Source organism: Cariama cristata, unplaced genomic scaffold, assembly GCF_000690535.1.
Source record: "Cariama cristata isolate BGI_N322 unplaced genomic scaffold, ASM69053v1 scaffold12779, whole genome shotgun sequence".
Classification (NCBI taxonomy): domain Eukaryota; kingdom Metazoa; phylum Chordata; class Aves; order Cariamiformes; family Cariamidae; genus Cariama; species Cariama cristata.
The window spans coordinates 30,680-57,785 of record NW_009636420.1 but is presented as its reverse complement, the minus strand read 5'-3'; the positions used below and the strand labels follow the sequence as shown (position 1 = coordinate 57,785).

The 27,106-nt window shown below is 39.8% G+C and overlaps 1 protein-coding gene across 1 annotated transcript in view; it reads right to left on the bottom strand.

Annotated features, from left to right (window-relative positions):
* Positions 1 to 27,106, bottom strand: part of MAP2K5 (mitogen-activated protein kinase kinase 5) — a gene marked incomplete at its 3' end in the record, with an annotated part of 66,553 nt that overhangs the window by 16,627 nt on the left and 22,820 nt on the right. Inside the window, exons 8-11 of the mRNA XM_009707913.1 lie at positions 12,072 to 12,111; positions 6,325 to 6,393; positions 6,150 to 6,231; positions 2,124 to 2,185 (exon numbers count right to left, since the gene is read on the bottom strand). Of these exons, the coding sequence (XP_009706215.1) occupies positions 2,124 to 2,185; positions 6,150 to 6,231; positions 6,325 to 6,393; positions 12,072 to 12,111 (253 nt within the window). The remainder of the gene's footprint in view (positions 1 to 2,123; positions 2,186 to 6,149; positions 6,232 to 6,324; positions 6,394 to 12,071; positions 12,112 to 27,106) is intronic.

Genomic DNA, 27,106 nt, shown 5'->3' with positions numbered 1-27,106 from the left:
GTGGCCTTTGGAGAAAATTAAAGGGACCCATTCCTCCTGCCACTGATAAATTCGAGAGAAAACAAAGGCTTTCACTGCCTCCTTCCAACAAGTCTACTATGCCAACTGAGCAGAAAATCAGCACCAGAGCAGAGGGAGCTGCCAGTGCCGGTTCAGCCTCAGCGCACACCTTCTGTTACGGAGAAGCAGGAGAAAGGGGCGAGTTCCTTCTCTGAAGGCACCCGTTCGTTTGTTCACCCCTTCGCTGACCCCCTGCACTGCGCTGGGCACACCGCAGGTTGCTAAAGCAGCAAATAAAATAACTAGAAAAAGTTAACTATCAGCTCACCGTCCATGTCAGGGAGTCATGCTCACTAACTAACAGATTTTTTAGAGAGATGACCCTGCAGGTGAGCAAAAAAAATAATATATATCAAGACATAAAAGAGGGGGTTGAAGAACCACCGTTATGGATAAGTGAAAAATTGGAAGTGAACATCTGCAGAATACCAAGGCAGGTGGGCTGGGGAGAGGAGAGACAAAAGGAAGTAAGGAAATGACAAGGTAAGTTAGTGTGGATGTATTAAGCACAGAACATGAAGTGAGACTAGGAAGAAGAGAAGGAATAAGCATCTGCAGAAATGCTTGAAGGTCCATCCCAGCATTATTACACTACACACACCTATTCAGCGTCAGGAATACGAGGACACCGTGAGCAACTTATCATTCATTGCTCCATAGGGAAGAAGAGATGAAACGTTTTTACTCTGAACTAAAGGTGAAAAGCGTTCAAATTCCATAAGAAACTGCTAGGCTATATAATGAGTAGATTTGAAGCTACTTAGAGGAAACAGCATCAGAGAAGGATGTTCATCACCCTGGGCAGGCCACACAAATTAAGAGAAAGTAGAGCTGTGAATTACAATGAACAGAGACTAAATAGCTGCCTGTGTTGGATTAAAGGATTTAAATTGTCAGCTTGATGTATAATGAATGTGAAAACCCAGCACTTAATTAAATGGCACATGATAGAATAACTTTGTTATGCTTTAAACTGCTTAAGTTATCAAAGTATTCCTTATATTTAGCAATTGTTTAGCAGTATCTCTCTCCCTTGTGAGATCCACTAAGACACTGGTCATTTACTCTGCGTTCAGCTCTGGTGAAATATGGAAAAAAATTTTTTTTTCCCCTCCTTTTTTTGTTGTTCTGTAATTTGAGTTTTCAATCACGGCTAGTGAATTTCTAGCAACACAGTCACCAAATGCTGCTGAGACACAATGATGGGCTACCAGGTGCTGCAAGGATCGCACTGTCAACACCATGCTACCAAACCAAACAGACATTAGGGACTGATAGTTCTTCCTAGATCGCAGACCAGCTCCCTGCTTGCCACCCCTAAAATGACCATAAGGGCTTCAGCCGTGCCTGCTCACCTGTGAAGGGTCCCAGCACAGGGGCAAGAGAGCAGCCTGTGCCCAGGCAGCCTTTGTCAGGCCTGCCCTGTGCCAAATAAAAACTTCAGCCCCCTCCTTATCTGCCTTAAGGAGTACATCTGCCACAGGGGAAGACAGAAAATGTGTTCTGCCATTGCATTCTGATAACAGGAACTGACTTAATTTTTCAACCTGGGAAGCAAATCTAATTGAGTTCCTTTGTACAGAATGAGGACAGTTCAAATGGAAATTACACAGGAGAATCAGCAGATAAGGGATCACCATAAGGGCTAGGATGGGGCTTCTGAATCCCTTTTTAAAGGGATCATACAGCACAGAAAGACTTACAGGCTAAATAAAGACAATTAAGAGGACTGCTCCATCCTACAAGGGCTGATACGAAGGAACATGACCACACAGTTCTCCAGCAAATTCATTATTTTCTTTCTTACGCCATTCAATTTATCACACCCTTTTACATTTCTTGAGCCTCTGGCAACTCATGTGTTGGTCATTCAAAAGGAAGGCTTCCTTAACCCACAGGATGGTGGGTTAGATAGGAAAAGGCACAGCCTTTCACACAGGCGCAACGAGGACACGGATCCCGGAGACGACTCAGCGTACCAAGGAGGCATGGGCACGCTCAAATCAGAGACGCACTACATGCATAATCAAAAACTGAAAGACAAAAAGAAAGAAAGTACTTACAGCTACTGCTATTCTTCCGAGTACATGTTCTGGAATTTTTCTATAAACATCCAAAGAACCCCCTGCAGGGACAAACAAAATGTGCTTAGGTAATACAAAATGAAATACTGCCCTAGATTTGAAGTCACAAGGGTTTTCTAGGCCTTGGTTATTAATAAAAAAACCATCAATGATATAACAATAACTGTGTCAGAAATAACTGACCTTAAAAATCTACCAAACTCTGAATAAACACATGAAACAGTACTTGTGTCTCTTTTCACCCACATTACTTATTTTTGCTTGCAGCATTAATACTCAAACTCCTGCTAGAAAACCTCCCAGTCACAGGACGGAAAATCAAAATCAGAGAACTCAAAACCACCAGGTTTGGAGTAACTTCTCAGGAATAACAAAGTCATCCCCAAAAGCAACAGTGAACTTCAAAGTCCAAAGTATCCTAACCCTTGTCCCCAAAACCTGGCGCGAACACTACATGGTATCCAATACAATGCTTCTCTACATGCTCAAAGTTGTTTCCTCCCGATGATCAAACCAGTGAAAGTCGGGTTGAGCGTTGCAGTCTGTGTCCACAATGATGTCTGAAAATGAAAGACAAGGAGCTCCCAGGCAAGCAGATGAGTTTTGCCAGTAAACTCGCTATCTGGCATAACCCAGTCCAGCCAGCACCAGACATTCATGGGAAAAGCGAGAAGCCTAAGTCCCTCTAAGGGCTCTACAGACATTCCCAAGGGACTGGGAAGGACTGCCGCCCTCGTCTTCTGCAAAGGAGATTCATTACCAAAGCACTGTTCAAAACGTCCCTGGGGTGAAATACAAATTCTTGGGCAAAAAAGTAAATTTAAAATTGAGAATCAAAAATATCCAAGTAGAATGGGAAAAAAAAAAAAAAGAACCATCAAATTACAGGCAGAGCACATTACCGTTAGCTTGCAAGAGCATGTTGTCTTATTCAAGGCTTGAGGTTTTCAGAAGTGCTCAGCACTGATCTAACTCTGCTCTCAGTGTAGCATATAGATTTTACTGATGACACCACTGGGAAAAGAGTTAGGCCAATACTCAGCAATTAAGAAAACTACACCTTATACTTTACTTATGGTTCAGTTTTTAAAAGTAAAATGCATTCATTCTGAAACGCTGCCATCCAAAGAAGTCACAAGGTCCTTATTCCAGTCTTCAGCTTTAATTATGCAATAGTTCTTATTTATACTATACTTCTTATTCTAAAGATTGGGGTTTTGTGGTGTTGGTTTTTTCTTTCCCCTCATTTTCCTCATCATCTCTACAGCCAGAAATACAGTATAAGTTTGCCTTCTGTAATGTTGCTCTGATTCCAGGTCATTGAAACTACTATTCGGTCAATAAAACTAATCTTTCAACTTATATTATCCACATTGCCTGTGGATTACAATGAATCTCAGTTTTAAAAGTAAATGTAAGTACTATTTAATGGAAATAAGAGGATGTAGCATCACAGATACCTACCGCTCATTACAAAAGCCAAACAGAGGGCAATCATATGGCAGGTGGTTCCTGTTAAAGCTTATAACATATCCTTAAATTTTGGACAAATAAAAGACCTATTTTCATACACCAAACTGCTAGGTTTCGCTATTAGAGACATCACAAAAGGTAGTGCTGTTTGAAAAATGAAGGAGAGTATCTTTTTGCAAACAATTGAGGCAATCTGCCACTTTTTTTAATGGAGAAAAAAACCTGTAGTGGACAACATATCCAAATCCAAATAATGTTAGCTCCCATATTTATGTGCAGACATCTAGGTACAGTGTGATAACCTGCACGTCTCGCTGCTTTTAAGGGGAATTTAGCGGGTGTTCAGCAGTTTGAAGGAAAAGAGGCAACAACATAAGTAAAAGGCAATAGTGCATTTCACCGTCTTTATTTAGAACATCATCTTTATTATAAATATAAAAAGGCAAAGATCAGGAAGCCTCATTTCACATCTCTGTTGCACTTTAAGATCAGTTGGCAGGTGGGAGGGTGATCCACGTCAGTTCAACCTCAGTGTTTTGATATTTGCAGACTTGGGAGTCTGCAATACGGTGGTATTGTATAGCACCGACATGGTACTATCTGTGCACCTTTTCCCTATGTGTATCCCTAAGACATGAGTATCTCAAAAGACGCAGATCCACCCATATCCAGGTAATTCATAAAGGAAATACCTATGTTTTGTAATATGGTACAAGATACAACTGGGCAAACAGAGTCATGGGATATGGATTCAGGAAATATTATAAACTGGCCAAAGAGAATCAAAAGGGCTAAAAAATTTGTCAAGGTTAAAGTTGTCCATCTGCAGGAGAAGAAAGTATTTTTTCTTATCTTTACCTGCATTCTTACGCATCAAAATCAAAGGTTTGAGAAAAAAAAAAAAGGCAAGGTCCCTTTATTTGCATTTTGTTCTTCCTTTAAACGATTGCTGTTGCTTTCCGCCAGAAGGAGCGCACAACATGAGGCAGACCAGAGGTCATTCTCCAGTATAATTCCAAGTAATTTGGGCATGGTCAGTAAACACCATCGTTGTGCCACATCATGAGGAATGCATACCCTAAAGGCTTAAATATTTTCAAACAAGAATTCAGAACTGCCAGCATTTATGTCTGTCATTTTTAAAACTCTCTGAATTAGTAGGAGCATACATACTCCAGGCAGATGCATGTTTTGGCATGAGCAGATGCTTCCCTACTGCATGTGACTGTTGCTTAATACAGGCTTGCAAGTCTGCGTGCAACTGCAGGGACAGAACAGAGAAATAGCTAATAGCCACACAGCATGAGAACAGCAAAGAATTTAACCTGTGGGCTTTGCTGAATAAATGTAATACTTTCTCATCAAATATGGAAAATCTGAGAGAATACTCATACTTGGAAATGGGACACAGTGATCACTGGGACAGAGGCAGTAAGTGTAAAAAGAGAGAAGTAACAGTAGTAACAGATCATTTTAACAGGGAGAAAACAAAATGCACCATAAAACCCTAAAGGGCTTTATCCGTGGTCCCTATCAGAAAGAAAGAAGCTACTCAATGATGCTTAATGGTACACAATTGGCTTTGGAAATTTTTCCTGCCAGAAAGCCTTCCCTCCACAGTAAATTATTTGCGAGATCCTTACTTCTTTATATCCAGCTTAACAGGTTTTTCCTTTGTGAAAAATCTGGATAGGGCATAAAATGCTGGCTCAGAAGAAAATCCTGGAGAGAGTAAGAGACTATTGCTTGTAACAACAACGTGAAGTTAAAAGTTGAATGCGGCGAAGAGGGTTCTTGTGCACGAGACAAGGGGACTGCATCTGTCATGAGACACGCTCTCAGAACTGATACACAGAGGGCAGCAATCATCATAAATTGCTGTAATCAGTATACTTTTCCTGCCTCTTCTCCCGGAATGCTACGTAGCACAAGATTTCAAAGCAAAGTACTAATACATCTCCATAATGACGGTAGCATCAGATTGTGGGGAAGGGGATACTGTTGGTCTGAAGAGTCACATTGGGAGAAACAAGAGTACACTCAAAAAGAAACTCAGCGCAGCACTGCTAAACAGCTGTGTTAGAAAATAATTCCTTGCCTTGCAATTAAGAGACAATTTCCCCTGAAAACACATAGGACATTGGGTTAATAGATTTCTTTAAAAGAAAATCTGTTTTGGCTATCAAAACAGTAAAAGTGAGGAACAGCTGTTTTTGTCAGCGAGGACAGATTGTATAGAAGACTCAAATATCAAACCACAAATTAAGCTAGCGTTTATTTCTGTTCTATTTACATTTTCAATAAAAGTAAGCGAAGTTACACTCAGGAAAACACAGCATATCATGGAGAATATAACACAATCCCAATACTAACCTGTTTTTTTAAAAAAACTACCTGCAAAGTTCTTAATACTTAACTTTACATTTTCAAGTCATAGTACTGCATTTTGCTCCATTCTGGAAGAGCACATCTTTATATGATCTTCCCCTTTACGTGCTTAGCAATCAAAAGCACACTAGATACACAACTCACCATCCATGAACTCTGTACACAATGAAATTCTGTTTTCTACAAAAAAAGCACCATAAAATCCTATGATATATGATGAGTCACACTGGAAAAAGAAAGGAAAAAAGAGAAGCCGGTTTTAAAATTTGCTGTAAGAAGTTTCTAAGCAAGAATAATGAAAATGAGAAACTCTATATACCTTATAAAGAATTTCTAACTCCGACATTATCTGCTTCTGGAGTTCCAGTGTTATATCTAAGGGTATGACCTAAAATACAAAAAAAACCCAGACATATGATCAGAGTTGACATAAAAAGTGAATGATTCAAAATAAAAAACTGAAGATCCACATATTAATTATCCTTATGTGAGAAAAGCAAAGAGAGGAATAGGTGGAAAGAATATTTTACTAGAGTGCCAAGCAAAGTAAGGAAAGGGAAACGAAAGGACGGACTTATTTACTTTTAAAAGTCAGTTACAACTAAACTAAGTTAAACAGCCAGTTTTACCCATGAAATGTCATAAGGTTTGCAGTTAAACCACTTGACCAAGAGATGAGTCAGAACTTGAACACAAGCCCCACACATAAATGTAAAGACCAGGCGCAGCAGATCTGCAGGTCTGCAAACTCAGAGCTGCTGCTTATTCAGCCAAAGTGCCATCACCTCCCAGCTCCTGCCTGGTACAGCCTCCTCCTCCTCTGCTCAGCACCCATCCTTCTCGCTGCAAAGACGTCTTGTGAAAAAGCCTGGAAGGCTCCGATCCCGGCAGGCCTGGCCGAATGTGCCGATGTTACCTCTAAGGGCTAAATCAGTACTGTAGTATTGAAAGTATCTCTGAATGTCCCAGCGGTGCCCTAAAGGAGTCTCTCTTAACACCACTCCTACAGTTCCAATTTCTTTAATAGTTACCCCCTCTTTAATATAAATTCCTAACATTGTATGAAACATGGGAAACTCTTAAATATACAGAAACAATGCGGATGACAGCAGATGGTACAGATGCTTAGGTAAGCATCACCAAAGCATTCAGGATTTTCAAGACAGACCCTCTCAATAAGGATGCTGGTTCCAACAGAACCAGCACTGAAAGTCAACTTTAACAAATAATCCATTGCCATGATTGTTTGAATACTCGCACACTCAATTATTAAGTACTACTGTAAAAACCAAAATGCATTTAGACAGGTCCAGTCTGCTACCACACAATATTTCACAGTTTAATACCTTAAGCTACAAGGAAACAAAATCCAGTCAATTTGCAGAATTAGCAGAATAGATATTACAGGCTGCATATACTGCTGACGAAACAAAATACAGAGAGACCATTTCCAAACACAGGCATTTTACAGTATCAAAATCTGTCTAAAAGAAAAAACGATAACCTGTTTCTATCAAGAGTTTGCTTTAGGGTTATTTATAAAAGCTGTCACTAAACTAAATTGTAAGTGTAATACAGGGCTGCCAAGAAATGTTTAACACACTTGTCTAGATCAATAATCATTTGCCAACAATATTCACTTACATTTTTACAGTGTGAAAAGCTTAAAATAATTTGCTGGAATACAATCAGTTTTACCCACTGAATATTAACATAATTTAATCTTGTCAACAGTATAAAATTAAAATTTTATCTCACTAAATTCTACTCACAGTGAGAAATTTCCCTGCCCCATTCACTGTGAAGGCTTCACCGACCCCAACGACGACTAGTTAGCATGATCAGCGTCAAATACATCGCTGACACCCACCCAACCAAGACCTGCCATGAAGAAAGGTCTCTGGCTGATTTGCATTAACTATAATTACTTACAGACCCTGCATTCTAATAGTGAGGATAACCTGGAAAAGCAGAGCTACCCTATTTACAAGTCTCCAGGATACTACAGGGTAGGGCACGTACAGATTGCACTGCAATGGTACAATGGGAAGCATATATCACGACCAAATAAATTAGGAGAGACCACTGGCTCACTTGCTCTATGTAACTATTGTATGGGAGCATTTTCTTCCATGTAAACACGTGTGGCTTGTGTGACTTGCAACATAGGAAAGACACCCATCCGATGTCAAGGTAGGAGCAACCTTATGTTGTTTACAGCACTGAAATGTGGGACAGAAAGAGGGAAAAAAAAAAAAATCTATATACAAATGCAGATTAAGGCAGTGCTAATCTCCATGGTCATACTCCCTTTGTGTAACATTTCCAAGCCTATTTAGAAACTGAAGTTTGTATGGGTGAAATGACTTTTAAGAATATGTGAGCCAACAGTGTCAAGCATGGGCTGGAACAGTGTTAAAGCAAAAAAACCAAACCAAACCAAACCAAACAAACCCCAAAAACCTCCTCAAACCCATTGCTACCAAGGAAGAATCTGTGAATAAGAATTTGGCTGCAACTTCCACAACTGTAACACAGGTAAGCGAACGAGATGTAATAAACTTTTCCAAAATGGCACCTTTGGAAAGAACTTTGTAGCAAAAATCACTGTTATTTTACCAGAATTATTGACAGCAGAAAAGTAAAACCCAGTTTATCTGGTATAAAATAACATGCACTGTTCAATACACGCAGGAGAAGAATTTCTTAGTAAGTTTGCATCAGAAGCTACAACAAAAGGCCGTGGAACAGACGAGCTCAGGTTGCCGCTGATCAGCGGTCCCCAGCCACCCACGCCTGCCGAGGGGTAACTGAGCCCTGGGGATGCGGATGAAGAGGACCGGTCTAGAGATGGGGCCAAAGGCAACCTGGGCTGGCTGGGGAAGAGGGGCTGGCAGCTGAGCTCTGAGCTCCCCTGCCTGCCCTGATTTCAAAACTAGTCAAAATGGTGCCTCACGGGTAAAGCTGGAGGATATTAGACCAGGGAGGTATTTTTTTAAATTTAAATGACATGGCAGTCCTCTGGGATTCAGCAAGGGGCTCCAAGCACTCCTGCACATCTTCCTTATCAAGTTCCTGCCTAAAATACAGCAATCGTGAAATCACTTAGCACGCTTGTAATGCACATGAACTCAACATACCTAGCGTTTCAAGTGAAAAGGGTTAATTTTTAAAAGAGGAATACCTGAGCATATTTCCTCTGCTCTCCACTACACCTCCAGGACAAATAAGGATGAGTTGTCAAGTTAAATACAAGCAGTCAAGTGACTGAATTATAATTTACTCTGTGCTCAATTTAAATTAGTGTGAGGCTATTAAAATATACAGTATAAATACGGCAATTCATCACAAGCTGTCATGGATGACTTCATCTATTTGCTGGAGTGGCATACGTTCCACTAAAGGGAACGAGAGCAAAATCACAGGTCAAATTAAGCTGCTATTCTGTTTTAATTCACTTATTTAATCTGTGGTGACATAATTGTCTTTTACAGTATGTACAACTCAAAGGAAATTTGGGAGTATTATAGTCAGTATACAAATGATTAATCAAATGGTCCATTTAAATGCTAACTTAAGAGCAGGAGAAACTAAAAGCAGTTGAAGAATGGCAATCAGCCAGTGTACGCTCAGATTTTTCATTCAGATTTTTCCCTCTAATTAGAAAAAAAGTTACCTTTGAAAAAATCTATTAAATCCTCTGCACGTTATCTAGCTGTAAAGTTTACATAAAATCCCTAACGACATAGCTATGGTCTATAACATAGGTACTAGCATTGGTTTGCTTTCCTGTCCAATATCTTTGCAAGATTATCTACCAGCTGAAAGCATTTTAATCAACAGGTTTTCAGAACATTATCTTGTCCTACCAAATCTGTATATTATCACCAAAAAAAGCCCCCAAAATGCAGAACTCCGCTCTCAAAGATCCATTCAGTGGTGGTCCTATCAGCGTGGTAATCCTCTGTCAAAACACTTGATACGTGAGATGATCATGTCAAGATGCTGGCATTCTCATCCTTTTTTTTTATTGCTGGGTATGCTGAGTCATAGATGTGTTAAGGAGTTTTCTTAGTGGAGCAAGCCAGCATGATCACTATCATAGCAGGTTTCCCGACCTCCAGCTTATGAGTGTGTTATTTTAAACTATGATAACACACACACGGCGATGCAGCATCTCTTCCGAAATCACACCAAAAGAATACAATTGCGAGTGACAGGACCACCACGAGCAGTATCTACAAGAGAACCCAGTTTCCTAAATCTTCACGATGCTAATTATCCACGAGGACTACCCAAACCCATGGACTCTAAGGGAAACAAGGAGGTGAAATTGCTGGGGGAAAAGGCTTTTTGCCACAGGGAGGTGATTTCAATTAACCTTGCAAAGGGTGAACTCATTTCCCCTCCTGCCTGTGCGATTTTTCTCTTGCTCCACCTCCTCTCCAGACAATTTCTGAGGGCACCCACAGCCCCACCGCAGAGCGGGGCAGGCTGGCGAGCAGCAATGCCAGCGCCAAGCAGAGCTGGCACAGAAGATGCTCCCTGTAGAGCTTGAAAAAAAGATTATTTGAGGAGGCAATGCAGTAGGTACCAAGGAAAAGCGGCATCCTCACACACCCCAGCATTTAGGGGAAAAGCTTTTTTAGTTCCACGTTGAAAGCTGTAATAAAAAATACTTTTGAATATTAAATTTTCTGTACTTCTGTGCCTATTGCAACTCAGAGAATTCCTGTCTTACTCTAACTGCTTAAGACAGGTTTAGGAATGACGGACATCACTTGAAAGGACTTTTTCAAAGTGACTTTTTCAAAAACTTTCTCAAGTGATATTTGTATCCCATATAATTACAAGTTGTTTGGATGTTATTTCAATTTCCACATTTTCCAGATGTAGAGAATCATTTCAAATCCAGCAGTAAGCATTTGTTGTTCTCCCAGGAGGGTGAAGGGATTTATTTATGTGATCCTCAGGAAAGCCAAAACATGGGCAGAATCTCATTTTTGTAAATCACAAGACAAACTGAGCCCAAATCTGAAAGTTACCCATACATGTAAATATTGCTTGGTAAACAGAAATGCTTCATTTGAAGTATTAGTATAATCTTGTACCTTTAAATTCCATTTAACACCAATTCCACTTGCAGCAACCAGCTCCTATCACTCCTTCTCTTGCCCTCCTCTCCCACCTCCACATCCTTTCTGTTTAACTCAGTTACATCAGTATTTAATGATTGAATAAAGACAGCAAAACAAAAGAAATGAGACAAAAAGTCCATTTTACAGTTTTCTAAGTATACATTATATTTTTGAAATATACCTTTTTTTTTAGATTTATTAAACTACTAATTGGAATTGTATGAATGCAACAACTAATTTGTTTTCCAAAAGTCTCTACTGCTTTGAGTTTTAACAAAATCACCAAATTAAAAGAGTTTGATGTATTAAAAAAGGACATATTTCAATATTTTGTGTATAGATTATCTGTATTAATAATTTAATTTACAAATTTAATTTAATTTAACACAAGGGTTGGTATAGTGTTTACCACAGCTTTAACTGAACTTTCAGACAAGACTGGTATTTATCTGACCACTCAACACTACAGTATGCAGCTTCACTGCAAAGAATGCCAACAAAAAAAAAAAAGCAGCCAAATCAAGCAGAAAAAAAAAACAAACAATCGAGGAGGAGGACATTAAAATAAATCTGTTACAACCACAAAAATCTCCTAGGAAAAGAGAGTATTATCCCAAAGAAAACAGGGAGATTCGAGGCACAAAGCACAACTCCACTTGGACATATCCGCGTAACCCCATGGGAAGACATGGTGGTACCTACACACAGTTCCAGGCAATTCCTGGTGGACAAAACCTGGATTCTGGGAACTCTGTGCTCATTTGGAATTACTAAATTTATGGGCTGGAGTTATCCTGCATAAACAATGTGGGCTTTAATGCAAAAAAACCAAATTGAGCTCTAACAATCAGAGGAAGGGGAAGGAAACCAAGGTCAAGAAAAAATGGGGAGAAAGAAAGAGAGAAAGAAAATTACTGTAATATCTTACCTTTACTGCTAGTATTTTTCCACTAGGGACATGATATGCCCTGTGTGAGGGGAAAAAAATTAAATAACTTCAGATCACATAAAATTACCCCTATACATGTGCAACATGTATACACTAATTTCACAGAAAAATGACTAGGAGCTAATATGTTTTACGTTAAACCGATTTTATATAGCATTTCTAAAGAAAGACTGATGAAAACAATTGATCAAAAGAATATACTTACAATGAAACCAGTTAGCAGGTTTTTACATCTGCATGTTTTATATAAAGTCTATACACTGAAGACTTTCATACAGCATAATACCGAATTTGTAAGTATGAATTCAGCCACTTTCACATTTTTTTCAATGAAATAAAATTATAATATCTCTATTATTCAGAATCTTCACGTAAAACAAGGTTTATCACACAAGTTTGCCAGTCCTACGGATATTTTCAGTGGTAAGACAGTGGGAGACAAAGCCATATCAAAAGTGAAGTAAAACAGGTAACGACTGATTCTTTATCATAACCTGAGGACCCACAGAAAATACTAGCGAAATTACCTTTCTGCATTTGTGTTTAAGATTCGCATGTGTGTGCGCATATAAGGTTAGAAAGCATTATTGTTAATGCTCACATGTACCCAAATCATTTTCCACAGTATTTCAAGAGCAGTTTGTCTTAATTTCTGAAGACAAACATTTATAATTGGCTACTTAACAATGACTTGTGTATTCCTAACCACAACCTTGTAAGAAAATAGAGGCAGGTGAAAAAAAAAAGTCTACTAAAAATCCAATGTAATTTTGCATAAAAAGAAAACCATTAAAGGTTTTCCTCTTCACTAGTTTTATTGTCTCATACTGATTTATGACACTATGCACAGTAATGTCATATATGTAGCACTAACTTTAAAGAATTACAATATTTTACCACTATATACCTCTAGCAATTATTACTGAAAAAGAACAGCTTTAACAGGTTTTTTTGCATGCAAAACCATACACAGTACAGGGCGAGACTGTTGTTTAATCTTATTTATAACCCTGAGTGCTTATATAATCTCTGTTAATAACTCAGAAGTTTCTAAAAACTTCATCTTAATTTAATAACTCATGGATAAACGCTTCTGTAACCAAGTGACATTAGCCTGTAGGAACAAACAGGGTTTAAAGAGGCATACCAAAAATCAGTGTTATTTAATATCAGTACAACACGCAAAGAGCAAAATCATCAGACGAAGCTCTGACAGACCGGTAGCCGAATGCACAAGCAATGAATCCCATGGAGTAAATGAACTCTGCTGTAACTATGGATGAATCAACAGTGGCAAAACATTATGGACTTAAGATCAGCAGAAATGATAAGAAAATGAACAGGTTGAGATAGCATGCTTAACGTCTGTTAGCTTAATATGTACTGTGCCGGACAGTTTGGCAACTTAATTAGCTTGTCAAGAAAGCTGATCTTTTTTCCATAAGAGAGATCTCCTGTTTCCAAGTGAATTAAAAGGGAAGACTTGATTATTTAATTATGATGCACGCTAATTCATCCGTGGAAGTTTGGGTTAAATTTCCAGCAGAGGGTAGATACCTGGTTTGGTTTACAGAGCACTGACAGTACCAATTTAACATTTAATTATCGCTGAGAATTGGATCACAAAGGAGATACCATGCCCATGGGTACAGCGTGTCCAGTGGCTTTGCAAATGGCATGCTACCTGGGAGGAAAGGAATTTGTTTACTCCAGGCTGATCCGGCATCTCGACTGTCCTGACCTTCCTTATCACAATAACTGTAAAGTGATTAATGAAGTTTGAACAGGAGCTTTGGTTACACCAAAAGACAACCGTACACCTCCGAAGTGTTTTAATTAACAGCTAACACTTCAAATTAGTCTGTAGTTGCTACAGTAATTACCCGTTCCAATGATGGAAAACGTTTTTGTTAGATATTATGTAGAACTGTAAGTTGGAATTGATCATTTTGGTTACAGCCAGCACAGCTAAAGCCTGAAGATTTAGTACCTTTATGTAGCTTCACAAGGATGCGCTAAAAAAAAAAAATCCCACAGAATAATGTGCACAGCACGAAGAAAAACACACTTTTTGTGCATAGGGCACCCATCAGGAAGTCTATGGATGTCTACGAGGAGATTAAGCTAATATTCATACTCTATAAGTAATGTGAAGCCTCATCTCAAGGGTCAACTCTCAGAGATTTCAGCGTCACCTCCGAAAGTCAGTAAACAAACTCATCAGATCACTACATGAAGCAAAGCGGCAAAACGCAAAAGGTTCCTCAGCATCGTTGCACATTTCAGTGAACATACACTTCAAAATCCTCCAGGATGGTCGGCAAAGGATGTCGCCTAATAAACAGCTACAACAACAACTCCTCTTGCTGGGAGTGCATTTGAGCAGTGCCTAACAGCAGAGACAAGCGGATGTTAAAGAAGAGTGAAAACAGTCGAAAATAGCTGCTGAACTACTTAAAGACAAATGTAAAGAGCAGAAATTAAAAGTATTGAAATGCAAAATATTCAAGGAAAACACTGTTTCAACATTCACAAAACTTCATTCCTTGCAGAAACCAGCCCTGGGAAAAGACCTTCATTCTTCTGCTCTTTTTTGTTGGGGTTTGGTTTTGGTTTGCTTTTGACCCACTGCAAAAGCTGTAATAGATGACTGAGAACAAGGGGCTATAGATCATTTATTGTTAAGGAGAAATCGAAGGGACAGTACTACATCAGACAGAGCCAACTTCTGCAATCTGAAGTTTAAAAAGTTATTTTGAACACTTGATGCCAGTGTCAACTTAGAAAAGTCATTATTTAAATTTTGTTGCAATTTGCCAACTGCAGGAAGCGGGTTCCTATGTGTGTTTCCCTTTCTCGTCTGTCTCTTAGTTACATTAGCAATTTATAAGACGAATATCATGGCATGGAGTGCTCTTTTTATTCTCTTGAGAGGAAACTCCTAACAGACACCGGGACAAATTACGAATATTCTTATGCAGGGCCTGATTCAGATCCCACTCAAGTTACTTGGAGAATTGCATCTACCATAAATTTGAAGTTTTATTATAAGTGCAAATTGACGGAAATGCTATGCGATTAATAACCACCATAATAACCACTTTCTCCAATACCAAAAATATTTGTAAAATTTACATTTTAAAATAATGACATAACATTTATTAAAATAGTAGAAAAATAAACTCAACAGCCACCAGACAATTCATTTGCAGCCCAATTTCTGCACATAAAGAAAACGTAACTCCAATACCCTGCACCTAACTATTTTTTTTTTTAATTTTATTTTAAAAGAGGCAGTTGTTAGCTATTGTAGCCACAGCATTTTTTCAGGCTGAGATAATGATTAAAGTTATTAAAAAAAGCAAAGCTCAGGAATCCATTTTGCGATATTAGTCTTAAAAGACGATGAATTCTTTTCAAATTCACCAAAGTCTGACTGCAAATAGGTGCTGTGTGTCTGTAAAAAGACTGGATAGTGCAAAAAGTTGTAGGTATTGTAAACCGATCTGTGGTGACATCTTCGAAGCAAACAGTACAGGCTAGCGGTTGAAAACTGCATCTTAGTCTCAGAACATATATGGGAAACAAGAAAATAACTCCTACTCCTTTCCCCCAGAAAATGAAAATTCTTCATGGAAGCAAACCGTTCTTTCTCGATGCTCAGAAGTATATTTTTGTTTCTATGTCCAATACAGCTAAGGGACAAAACCTGCACTCGATCGAGTAACCAATTTGACATTGCTGGATGAGGAGAAAGGTGATGAACAATACAGTAGAAAGGAGTAAATGCAGGCACACCCCTCATACATATTAGCAGTATCTGGTGCAGGGACCAAGTTAGGAGATTGTTAATTAAAACCAAGTTTTAATAACTCGGACTAGTAACTCTACCAACAAAATTTTTATAGGTTTCACAAAAGAAGGAAGAAATCTTCAAGGAGGATAGAGGAAAGAGAGCAGCAACTTTCAGACCTCCTCAGAGAAAAAAAAAAAAAAAATAAAATTCCAGCAACAGAGGCAGCGTGGTAGAAAGCAACGCACAAGCTCCAAGAAAGAGGAGAAAAATGGAGCAAAAAAGCTGGAAGCTGGATAGGGAGGAGGTGAGTTTTGGGGGGGGCTTTCCTTCCCCCCCTGCCCCAGCATACCGTGCTAGTGCGAGATGGAGGAAGCGGCCGACATCTCCTTTTGGGAAGTTCTCCTACTGAACACGCATGGCACGCCACGCGGAGAAGTTGGCTTAAAGCTGCTGCGTGTCGTGTCAGAAAAGGACAGGCAGACTTCAACCACCGCGTATTTTTAAAAATTCCCACTGGGGAAAATAAATTTAAATCTCTTCCTTCACATTCCCACTAGAGTTCATTATTCTGAGCCCCCTACATATATTAGAATGCACAGCTTCTAAGCAAGATGTCATACTTATGTCAAATATTTTATTAACCTTGACTATTAACCATATCCCTAGACACTTAAAGCCCTGAAGGGACTCATGTGAGCCAAGTCCTTTAGCATAACTTTGTCTCCCCTACTCTGAAAATCGAGAGTGCCCCTCAGGGAGTGCTGAAAAGGCAGCCTGCCCAGCTCCGTGGCAAAAGCTGGGTTATTTTGGGGAAAAAGAAAGACGGTGTGAGCAAGCGTGCACTCTGCTTGAACAAAGCCCTCCAGCTAAGCTGGAAAAACTTCTTGCGGAGTACGGCATGTGCATCCCTTGTGTTCCAGAAAACAAAAATCAATATCATAGAAAACTAGAATAGGGCTTTGGGGGAACTGCCAACTCCTCGGCATCTCTCCTCCCATATATAAGAAGTGTTTCTACAGGAAAGCAAATTAAAAACCGAAAGTATCAGAAGCAGCTGGTTTCTGTTTTAAAAGAAAAAAAAAAAAAAAAGAAAAAAAAAATGGTATCTGAATTTCACATTGCCTGCTTTATCCTTCCTGAGGTCTACTGCAAAGAAAACCAGAGGAGAAAAGTAAGATGCTTTAGCTCAAACCTCTTTATGGAATAAACCATAGTCCATTCTAATATTTAATGCTAAAAATTTCATTCACTGAATATGGAGAGTTTCTACTCACTCAGTTCAAAAGTAAAACAAAAACTCCAACCAAAAAGAACATGCACAAGCTTCTCAATAAATAGCTTAGACATCAGACAAAAAATTGCTCCCTCTTTCAACTTGTTAAGACAAATAATTTTATATTCTCCCTGTGAGAAATTTTAGGTAAAAGCACAGTGAGAAGCTGCATTACTTGCTATGACTGCGGTATAACTTCTTCCAGGGCAAGGAAAGAACTAACTTTGGGTTTCAACATGCAGGCACTCAAGAGAAACAGCAATTTTCAATTTGTTTTCTAATTTGTAACCGTATAGCATTTGCCCACATACAAGTGACTCAAGGATGGTCACATCAGAAGCACAGACCGAGTATGCAAAGATCCTTGAGCTTTCTCAAACAGCTTCTCCTAACAAATATATATAATAACTTTCTACTACAAACTGAGTTTACTACTATCTAAAACTCAAAATAAATGTAGTCTCTTCCTAGAAGAAAAAATTCATTAAAATTATCGTACCGTGCTGCTAACGCTGGTCCAAAAAAGCAGTCAAGCAGCCTGCAGCAGCCTACCATGCCGAAGATCCTGCTTCCCATCTGTTCACTCTGGCCACCAGGATACATTTTTCTATTTTCCCCCCAATAGCCACGGAAACAATTTCTAATCAATAAGGTACTCCTCGGCAAGATCAAATGATTCAAGGGAAAGCCATGACCTGTCTGCTATGCCAATGAGTCAGTCCCTTCCCTTCCTAGAAATATAACTAACATCAGCAAATATGACAAAATGATATACTGACAGTACCGTCACATTAGCGATGTGACTGCAGGACGCAGGGATGCAATGCTCCCCTCTGGGCAAGGTATCAGAGAAAGTTACGGCCAACGCCACAAACTCAGATCTGCTGTAGTTCTGCTGGCTCATACAAAGCGTTGGTGTGTCATTCTGCTAAACGATGCTTTTCGTAGATGAAAGGGTGGTTGAAAGGGAAGTCTGCACACCATCTAACCCAGCCTCCCTCTTGACGGGGGACTGTCGCAGTGGATGAGCTCAGTCATAGCTTTGTCCAGCTCTGGGCTGAAAGCCCCAAGACGGAGATGCCCTGCCACTCTCATGCCCTGTTACAGCACTGCACCATCTTACTTATAAAGAGGTTTCTCCTAATGTCCAATACGACCTTCCCAAGTGGCAACCTGAGGCCATGAAGCAAAAATAAAAGTAAGTATTTCAGGTCCTTTCTCCCCGATACATTTCCTTCTGCTTCACACCTTGGTATGTGTTCCATTATACACATCTGTTAAAAACACCAAGACATCATTTCACTCGACAAGAATCAGAAATACTGTCCCGTTTCCCCATCTCCGTATCAGCTCACCCGCAGCACGGCACTGATGAACTGCAGAGGAAGTCCTCCAGACATCCTCCTCACTCGACACACAAAATAACACGCACAAAAGGTCTCTGGGACTGAGGCAGGGTATTTCCTAACAGAAATGAACACACACATAGAAGCTCTAGGTTTCTTATTTGAGTTAAAAAGTTAACTCAAAAAGCTATGGTTGTAGCAAACAGCACCTTCAGATGTAAGGGCTCTGAATGAAGTCAAACTGAACGTTTTCCTGCCCTATGAGAAATAACCTAGAGCAAAATGACTGTGTCAGTGTTGCACAAGTTGAATACAATTCTCTAAGTATTATGCACTGCAGAATGACATGCCAGTCACCAGCTGCAAACTATATGCAGCAAATCACCCACAGATTTGGTTTACTGTTAATTTTTTCTTTTTTTTCCCCTTCTTTTTTCCCAGTACTGCCACTGTCTGTCGTGCTCCTGGTCAGACTCTGGCAGTCTAATGACAGAATTATCACGTACTCTGATGGCCATCTAAAGAAATGGATTCAAATTGTTTCTAGGAAATAAACACTTTGACAGTTGTTGCCTTCCGCAACAGACAAACACATTAGCCTGACTCTCTGGCTGTTAAAACAGGAAATCCAAAGTGCACAGCAGTTGTAAAAAGGAGCTTTTATGGGGAGTGTGCTAATTCAAACAGCAATCTACGCCAACCTCCCCTCTATCTAAAACCCCGTTACAGATGCTTGAGTACTGATTGCAAAATGATTTGTTGTTAAACTAGAAAACAAACAAAAAAATACTTGTATCTAAATTTTAAACTTTTCAAAAGAGCAAAATTGGCACTAGAAGCTGCATAAAGAAAATGCCGAATAGCAAAACATCTCACTTAACCCATCTCTGTGGGAAAGAGGCAGTTTTGGCATCCAAGCCTAAGCACAGCAGAATGAATCCCTCACCTCTTTTATGCTATAACCTACTACTATTTCCATCTGTTACCACTTATACAAACAAGTCTTCCTTCTCCACTGCAGCCAAACATGCAGTGTCAACCTCTGAAGACTGGATTACAAGTCTTTCTCCTTGTACCCATCCCACTGCAATCCAGCCCCTGTTCCTTCGAGAGACCTGTACAGACAGAAAGGACTGAAGATGAAGACGGCTTAGCCTTGGCACTGCTTGAGGAGGCTGCGGTGCCACCATCGCCAACTCTAGGTCACTCACTACCACAGGACCGACCCAGATTAGATGCCGACACGGTAATGTATTTCAGCTGCTGGCTTTAAAATAGCTGAACGGACAACAGAGAGCAGAGCAGTCATAAGCTTAGACTGACACGGACAGGCGTTATCTGACACAGCATAAAGCCTGTCAGTACAAAGTAAACCCACCACAATTTTAGGAAGAAATCGGAAGGAACAGAGCGGGCCAAAAAGTACGTCACATCCGACGGTGACGGCAATTTAGATGCTAAGATGTCTCCACAAGAAGACCTAAAGCTGGATTATCTGCATTATCAAACCATTTGTTCACGAGAGATGTGTTCATGACACTCACAGCATAACTACTATTAAGGAAAAACAGAGCTGTTCAGTCACTCAGCAATGACCAGCAGTAGAAAACAGAACCGTGCCAAGTCACTCAGCAATGACCAGCAGTAGAAAATAGAACCGTGCCAAGAAGCAGAAAGTTTTCCAGGTATTCACTGTAAAAGCTGAAAGAGAGTTTTCTTCTCATCATGGTTCAGTTTCAAGTAGAAAGCTTGCTCTTCCCCAGGAGCAGGCTGAGAGCATAAACACCGTGAGGTCAGTTATACTGCTCCATTCACCGCTGGATTGCACCGAGACACCATCGTGCCAAGCAACACGCTAGAAACAATTCTGGCACTGCTCCTCTTGTACCGCTCCTTGCCATCGTCATTGAAACAGCGGTGCTGATGTATAGGGAAAGTGGTTATACATAGGAGCTGGGTATGGCTGGCTAATCCTTATGATGATCAGTGGATATCTAAGTAGTTAATTTTTAGCATTTTGAGTGAGCATTTTCAAAGAATCTGGGGTGAAAAGAAATGGAAAAAATCAACTTGAACCTTGCCGGTGTTGTTATACTCACTGTTCTTCAGAGAGACATCAAACAGAGATTAAGGAGAGAGTCTGAAACACAACACTGGCAGCATAATGGCAAAAAAGGATTCCTACATAAATACACGTTCTTCTGCCCCTTTGCATCTCACACTCACTTCTATGAGCAAAGGCATTATTTTAAAAAAGTATTCTATGTTAGGGAACAGTCAGCGCCTATAAGCTTGGCATAGCTTGGCTGTGGCGAATTCTACCAATTCTCTACTACACAGAGTGTTATTTGTAACCAAGAAACAGATGATATTGCCCGCATTGGGGCAAGCTGCAAAGCAAGCCGCACTGTGCTTACACACCACCTCACGTAGTGGTAACAAACTCAAATTTTCAGGATTGCTATTCGCTTAATCTTCCAAGCTATGAGCATACAATGCAAACAAAACAACCTTAATTTAAGAATCATCCAGTTTCTAATTAAACAGCCATAGGCAGCTGGCTGGATACATTTTAATCAGTTTCAATAACCTATTGATTGTATACTGAAGCTTAAAAATTAAAAGTAAAAAGATGACCGGGGAATTGTCCCATCTCAGAACAACAGTAGAACCCTCTGTAAATAACTCCTCTTTTAACCATCAGCTAAATGAACACTTCAATACTGCAGTACAAAGTCTTCTGCAAAATTACTTTAACTAACAAGCAGAAATTTATCAGCTTCAGCCAAAATCAATGCTGAAATCAATTTGAACACTGGTTGTGTCTAAAGGGGCTCATTGGCAATTTAGGGAAATTACACCATGTAAATGCCTGTGCTTTAATTGAACAGTTTCATCAACTAGGCTGTGATTGCTGTCCATTCATTTATTTACTTTCACTGCAGCTACCATTCTGCAAAGGAATGGGTTTTGTCAGACTTGAAGGAGGTACTTTATCTTCATTTTATGCACTTTTGTGCATAACAGATTTTATGAGGCAGGCAAGCGATAGCCGGGGTCAAAAGAAACAAGTAAACAGCAATCACTGGTCAGTCTTGTTTAAACTGCAATGATAATATGCAGAAATTTGGTGGGGCATTTCTAACTCAGTCCAGCTATTATTGTTCCAATGATTTTCAGTGTGAATAAAAATAAAACAAAAAAGAGAAACAGAAAATAAATGTAGTCTGGGAAAGAAAATAAAGGAAAATGCCTCCACAACTGGAACACAAGAATGCAGGGAGACACGATTTTCAGATTTCACATGGCCACAGATTTGTTTTAACGCCAAACAAAACATTGAATCTGCCTGTGCTTCCTTTCTTCAGAGCTGCATCAAGCACCAGGCTGGGACATTTATACAAGCAACGTGTATAAATCGCAGTGAGAACCTCCCCTGGAAAGCAGAACACCAACGAAGCCGGGTGGGTTGGCTGGCAGTGCTCTGGGCTGGGAACCGCCGAGACGGGCTCTGCTCCTGCTTCGGTCGCTCCTTTGCTACCTTGGGAAAGTATTTCCCTCTCTGTCTCCATTTACCCTCTGCCACGTGCAGAGGACGACACTAGCTTCCTTTGCGAAAGGGCCAACACAATCTGTGAACGAAAGCATTTTAAAGAAGGGCAAATTATTGTTATGGTATTGCACATCCATAGAGAAAACCAGAAACGAATGAACAGGGGAGCGACAGCTCTGCTTAGATTTAGACTGGCTTCCCACAACATTCAAGGTGTAGGATAGTTACCGCTTTTAAAGAACAAACTGGGACTATAGAGACCCTCTTGAGGGACCTTCTTCATGACAGCACCAGTGTCCTGCATTAGAAGCCATGGGACAAGCCAGAGGGAGCAAACCTTGCTGAGCCAAAGCTCGTCTAGGCAATAACAACTCTGGCTACTCCATCACCGTTCCAGCAAAAGGAGCTAAACCACCTCCACCTCCCTTACTCTCAAACGCAGCTAAATCTCCTCCAGCTTCCTCACTCCAGAACTGCCAACGCTTTTCCCTGCTAATGTTAGAGATCTGCAATGCACTCGCAAGGCACAGTTTGCAGGCTGTCTTGCAAGAGATAGCAACTTCCCAGCTGCCTTGCCACGCGCTATGTTTAATGTGCTAATGGGGCACCCCAAGGTTGGCTGAGATAGAGAATAAAGAAGCGGGCAGATGCTGGAATGTACAACTCAACCGAACAGCAAAACTGCTCGAGTAAATTGCTCAAACAAATTAAGCTTCCGCATTTATCTGTATTTTCCCCAGCTATACAATTCTTCTGGGCAGTAGATCATCAACAGCCACTTCTCTCCCAATTACTCAACTTAAAGTGAAGCCGTCTGGTTTAACAGCATTTTTGCCAAGATGACAACCGATTCTCCCGTTTCTCCCAGACACGAGGTAACCTCACAAATTAATTACGGCTTCATTGGGACTTCATGTTTATTTCAGCATACACAGCGTTAGTGCTTGCTGCTGCTGAAGACTCCTCTAACAAAATCCAAAGATTTATTAGCCATACACAACACACATTTTAAAAAAAAAAATCCCAGGCACACAGAAGGCTATACAATCCCCTAAACAGAGTTCCTTGAACATCTCACTTCTCATTAGCTACAATCACAAAGTAAAAACTAGAAATCATGAAATAAGAGAAAAATATTCACTTTGCTTGTATATAAAGGAAGGAAATAGTGATACTTTAGATATACCATATGAGAGGGATGTCACAGAGTAATCATTTGCCAGAGATAAATACTTGATTTTGTAATACTTCAGATCAAAATATACACAAATAAGGATTTTAGGCCTAAATAATTTAATGCAGCTACTCCTGAGACTGGCTGGCAGACTGTAGACATCCCATTACAAACCAGAATGTTAACCTTCTTTCAACTGAAGTAAAAAGGACCGACCTCAACCGTCTCTCAGAGCTCTGCAGCCAACGATAGAGATAAAAGATGCAGCACAGAAGCACATACTTTAAATGTCTTTTGGATCTACCAGTGAATGATTATTTCCAAAAAAGCAATTTCAGTAAATACAATAGATGTACTGGTATACAGATGTTTTATTCTGCTGTGAAGCAGCCCAAACCGTGCATTCTCCACCCTACCAGCTTCTATAAAGTAGTTGACAAAAAATTAGAAAGTCTGTTGTGGAGCTGGAGGGTCGTACATCTACCAGTGTAACAGTCTTAGGGCCCTCTTATCAGGAAAGGTGCAAATCTCCACGAAATAACAGCAACTGAGAGTTTCCAAAAATTCACAGAATTGGACTTAAAATACTCCACGGAAGGTGGAAATCCCAGTTAACGAGGTAAGCTACCTACAACAACTGGCAAACAGAAGGGAAAGACACTAGGGCGCTTTGTTACAGCAGATTTCAGCACCTTCTTGACAATCTTTATTCAAGAGAGGGTACACGCTGCCCGCTATGCACTCTGGCTTTCTGATTGTTTGTATATTCAATATACAGTTTGGGACTGTTTGTATGTTCTCACATATTTTGGAATATACAAGCAATCAAAAAGCAAGGATAATTAACTGCTTTTGCTGTATCTAACTCTATAATTGTCATCATTCCTTAATTAAGAAAATAGCGTATCAAAACATAGGGGAAAAATAAGAAGTCAAACAACTGTAAAACCCCTTCTTTTTAGAACAGGAAAAACATTTAGATTCAGCAAGTTCTCACTAGAAATATTGCTATAAAGTATTGATTTTTTACCAGACTCAATTGACTGAAAAGTTGTTTGTATAGCAATATTGGCCAAGCCAATATACTGGAACAATTTTGCTACACACAGTAATCAAGTGTATTTCTAAAGTATAATTATACTGTCATAAAAATAAAGCTAAGATACCTCTTCTCCAAGCAATAAAACAGTTGCAGCTGTAAAGAACCCAAATAAATGAAACACATTTTCTAACTAAACATAGCGTCTTCCAAACAGAACAAAAACACCCCCCCTCTTCCCCCTTAAGCCAAGGTTAGCATGAAAAGTGATCAATACTTCAATCTCAATAAACTATTTCAATAGTAGTTAATTCACGTGGAAAGAGAGGCTGAAAATTTTTGCTCAGCGACCTGCGACACGTTATCTTGTTTGCCAAATGCTGATAATATATCAGTGCCATAATGGATATGACTTTGTATAAAGAGCTAGAAAGAAAGAAAAAAAAAAGATACCACATAGACATGGTCGTTCTTTAGATTCAGATCAATACTACACACAGCCTCTTCTGAAACAAACCGACAGCATGGAATGCTGGAAGAGGAAAACAGCCAAACGTTTGCAATTAATTTTATTTGACAAATGTTCATTGATTTACTGGAATAAAATATATGTGGGCTGCTACCTATGACTAGTGCAATCCAGCTACCTGTAACTATTCCATTTTGCAATTTCTTCCTGACTCGTGTAGCACAGATGCTCCTTTGGCCAGGGAGAACAGGCTCCCTTTTTACGAAGGGGTGACTGTTCCAAGGGTAGGAAGTTCTGCCTCTGCTTTGTCCAAAGCACATCACCACGGCATGGTAACGGCCAACTCCCTGCAACAATGGCAACCAGCAGCTCTTCATGGATGAAAGCGTGCATTGGTACAGCTCTTCAAGCCAACATACCAAGAAGCAAATTCGGGAAGATCTGAGAGGAATGCATAGCTTGGAAGCCAGTTTTGGGAGAAATCTGTATTTCGTATTTGTATCCTGCTATTATTTGCATCGCAAAGAAAGTCAAACTTCAGGAACGCGTAAAACATTCACACATAAAACCAGTGCACATTCCCTGGAGCAGTGTAGAATGACACTTGCACTGGAAAAAATGCCGTGAAGTCACTGCAACTGCTAATTTAAAATATGAACGCAATAAAAAGGAAAAAGAAAGGTAGAAACATTTCCCTGATACAGAAGAGGGCTCAAGTTTTTAGAGCCAAAGTTTTTTACTTTCCCAACTGCAGGCAACACTCAACCACTTAACGAAGCAGAACACAGCATCAGCCCACACAATGCAGCAAGTCAACACAGAAGAAGTGCCAGAAGTATCATGCATTCCCTCCTGTGCTATTATCCTCTGCGCCTTGAGTGTTCACACCTCTGTTCCTTCATCACTCCTGCAGACTCTTACTAAAGCAGTATTCATCACAGGAGAAAAGTGTTTTTGCAAAAATATTAAAGAAAAAGCAGGCATGTAACTATACTACCTTTCAGAAATACCAAAAGAAGTAAAAAAGTGCAAGTTTGGCTTTACATAGCATTTTATCCAAATTTTCCACGAGTTTTACAAAATGTGAAATACATACTATGCACATGACAACATTATAAAAGAATGAGATGTTTTTATACCACCTTCTGCACCTAAAAGCACTGCGCCATTGTATGCTCTAAGAACACACAGCAAACGTGGACTTGAGCTGTTCCTTGTGAGCAGGGCAGAAAACGATCCAGAACTGGGTAACAATGACACATGTGGGTTCCCTCACTTTGTGGGATATTTCTTGTCCCTAGCTGTGCCTTAAGTGCCTTCCACAGGGACCAGAGCATGTGGTCTTCCTTGGCAATGCTTCTCCCACCTACATTCACTCCCGGAGCCTCCATCGGTACACGGGGGAGGGAAGCAACCTTCTCTAAATCAGAAAACATCAAGGAGACACCGACTGAGCTGTAAAGTTCAATATTCTCTCCCAAATCTTTCTTACTATCAAGCAAGAAAATAATACTGTTTCTGCAAGTTTCTCGGTCTAGGAATATCTTTCTACAAGAGAACGTCAATGAGATTTCTGAACTACCTTCCATCTACAAGGCTAACCTGCTTTCTGAAGAGTCCATTCAAAGACTGGATTTATTCCTTTAAGGTTTTGGAAGTCCATTTTTATAAACCTTCTGCAAGGAGAGTAATTTTGCAATGTTGTCAGCCAATTAGAAACTAAACTAAATGCACCATAGCTTTTAAAACATTTTAGGAAAAAAAAAGTTAATACCAAAGTTAAAATGTCTAAGGTATAAACAAAATCATAATGGGATGCTGGGTTACTGTATATGGTAAATAGCTCTCTGGAGGAAACCTTTATTACTCCCTCAGGGCTTTCTTATAAAGTATGGGTTTCTTAATTCCTAGTGGAATATTTTTCATACGCCACTGCAGACTATTAAGTACCAGATATTACATTATGTAGTTTAAACTTTGCACTATGCATGAGAAAGACTTTCCTGTTGAGAAAACTATATCTCTGCTATTATAATCTTTACAATATTAAAATTAATACTGGCTGCAGGGTATAAGCTTCACTACCAAAATTTGGGGGAGTTTATCATTTAATATATTCATCAGCCTGTGTGTGAGGCTGCTTTTAAGGGAAGGAAGTCACTGCAACAGTGAAAGGGGTATTTGCTGATTTTGAATTGCTAGAGAAAGGCAGAGCAATGGTGTCATCACATCCCACTGGTGTCATTCTCAGTACCGGGCTGGCAAAGGGCGTGGTAAGCCAGCAAGAATAATGGCATTGCAAATACTGAAGGCAATTCATTATGCTTCAGGACATTTCAAGTTCCACTTCTGAACCATTAACTT